Raw genomic sequence first — 2,306 nt, 5'->3', positions numbered from 1 at the left:
TTCCTGGTCCCCCCTGAACCCCTTGTTGACCCCAGACCCCTGCAGTGACCCTGAGTCCCCCCCAACCTCCCCTCACCCAAGCAGTAATGGGTGCAGCCCCTAAGGTCACTAACAGGGGCTCAGCCCTGGCCCTGGTAACCCTCAGTACCCCCCAGTAACCCCCCAGCACCCCAGGCTCACCCAGGTGGTAGTGGGTGCAGTCCCCAAGATCACCACCACTGGGGGGGCAGCCCTGCACCCTGAGCCCCCCAATGACCTCCAGATAACCCCCAGAGCCCCTAGCCGCCCCCGGCTCACCCAGGCGGTAGTGGGTGCAGCCCTCAAGGTCGCCAACGGGGGCCCAGCCCTGTTTCTTCTCCACCTCAGGGTCATTGCGCAGCACCTTGTTGCGCAGCCAAGACAGGTAGTACACGCGCAGCTTGTTGCGCTTCCCTGCGGGGGGGAGGACAGTTGAGGGGGGGCCGGGGCGGAGGGTCTCAGCACCGAGATGGTGCTGAGTAGGTTGGAGGTACTGGGGAGGTCACAGGAGGCGGCAGGGGTCTCACCAGAGATGGTGGTGAGCAGGTTGAGGCCCTCGAGCACGTCTATCTGCTGGAAGCGGCGTCGACTGACCAGGCCATAGACACGCCCGCGCCCGCTGCGGTCCAGCAGCAGCAGCCCTTGCTCCGTGCCCACCAACAGGTTCACACCTGCGGATCCCTCAGGGGGACGGTGCCATCAGGGGGGCTGCAGGAACCAGGACCCCCCCTCCTGCAGTCCCCCAGAACCCCATGACCCCAGCCCCCCGCTGACCCCAGGGGGCGGCGCAGAGGATCTCAGATCCGAAACGCTTCTTGTACTTGCGGATCTCGGGCGCGTCGCTGGGGGGCCGTGGGGGGGCTGGGTTCACATTCACCACCGAGCCCTTACGGCTCTCGACCCCTGGCCATGCTCGGCCTGGTCCTGTGGGGGGCAGAGTTCGAAGGTCAGGCACCCCCACACCCCTCCCATGCAGCTGTGCTCGGGTCAAGGGTGAACCCAAGCCCACCCCCACCCCAAAGTCAGGGGTCAGGAGTCAAAGATCAGGGGTCAGGAGTCAAAGCCACCCCAGCAACAGCTGCACTTGGGTTAGGACCTGCTCCCCGGCCCCCCACAGCCATGCCAGAGACCAAAGATCAAGGGTCATAGATCAAGGCAAGACCCAGCCCACCCTTGTCCTGAGGTCAGGGGTCATTAACCCTATCGTTCCCAGCCCCCCCCAATGGTCATGACTCATTCCCCACCCTCCAGCTCCACCAAGGACCCAGATACTGCCCTCCAATCCCCCCAGACTCACCGATGAGGGGTAGGGGGTCCCCCCCGGCCTGGTAGAGCCCCGGGTCCACAAAGGTGGTGAACGAGGCCTTCCCAGGGGCCTTCACCAGCCCACGTGACTGGTACTGATGGGGGGGAAATATAGGGAGGATGAGACACCCCGGTCCACCCAACCCCCCCCAAATCCAAGAACCCCCAAATCTAGCCCCCTCCACCCCGCCCATAGCAACTCACATCAGGGCCAGAGTCACCGGGGGGGTCAGCTCGGGGGGGCCCCTCACTGGGCAGCAGCACATCGGGCAGGGGGGGGAAGCCATTGGTGTCGGGGACTCGGCGGGCACCACACTCCACTTCTGGGCTCTGGGGGTGGGCAGCAGGTGGTGTTATACCCAGCTATGCCTCCCCCACCCCAGAGCAGGGTGCATCCAGGGCCCTGTCCTACCCCCCAGTGCCCCCTCACCCGGGGCCGGGGCAGGGTCCCTTCACCCCCGAAGTGTCCGTGGGGGCCAGGTGCCTCGTCATGGACCACCATAGTGCTCACGCTGTCTGTGTCCCCGTCCCTGGGGGCAGAGGGCAAAAATCATTCGGGTCACATCCAGCCCAGCCCCCCACCAGCTCCAGGCCCCTGGGGTGGGGGGGTGGCCTTGGGGTAGGGGTTAGAGATCATGGGAAGGTTTAGGGGCACCCCATGCCATGATGCAGACCCCCCTGCAACCCCAGGCCAAGAGGGGAAGGGGCTGTAGGGTCCTGGGGGAGGGGGAGCAGGAGTTTGAGATGGGTCCCTTCTAGATGGGGGGTCCTGGGGTGGTCTAGGGGGTTCCCTTCCAGCTGGGGCACCCCTTCCGGCACCAGGTGTCCGGCAGGAGGGGTTCTACCAGCTGGGGGGGCTGGGAGGTCCAGGGGGGTGCCTACCAGCTGGAAAGGGTTACAGGACCTTGGGGGGTGGGGTTTGGGGGTCCCTTCCAACTAGGCAAGTGGGGGGGGGTCCCTTATAGCTATGGGATTAAGAGGAG

The 2,306-nt window shown here is 65.7% G+C and overlaps 1 protein-coding gene across 1 annotated transcript in view; it reads right to left on the bottom strand.

The window, feature by feature from the left end:
• Positions 1 to 2,306, bottom strand: part of MINK1 (misshapen like kinase 1) — a gene marked incomplete at its 5' end in the record, with an annotated part of 11,534 nt that overhangs the window by 2,184 nt on the left and 7,044 nt on the right. Inside the window, 6 exon segments of the mRNA XM_025211093.1 lie at positions 298 to 432; positions 546 to 689; positions 793 to 942; positions 1,316 to 1,418; positions 1,528 to 1,653; positions 1,754 to 1,853. Of these exon segments, the coding sequence (XP_025066878.1) occupies positions 298 to 432; positions 546 to 689; positions 793 to 942; positions 1,316 to 1,418; positions 1,528 to 1,653; positions 1,754 to 1,853 (758 nt within the window).

This window comes from Alligator sinensis, unplaced genomic scaffold, assembly GCF_000455745.1.
Source record: "Alligator sinensis unplaced genomic scaffold, ASM45574v1 scaffold553_1, whole genome shotgun sequence".
Taxonomy (NCBI): Eukaryota; Metazoa; Chordata; order Crocodylia; family Alligatoridae; genus Alligator; species Alligator sinensis.
This window is presented reverse-complemented; position numbering and strand designations above follow the sequence as displayed.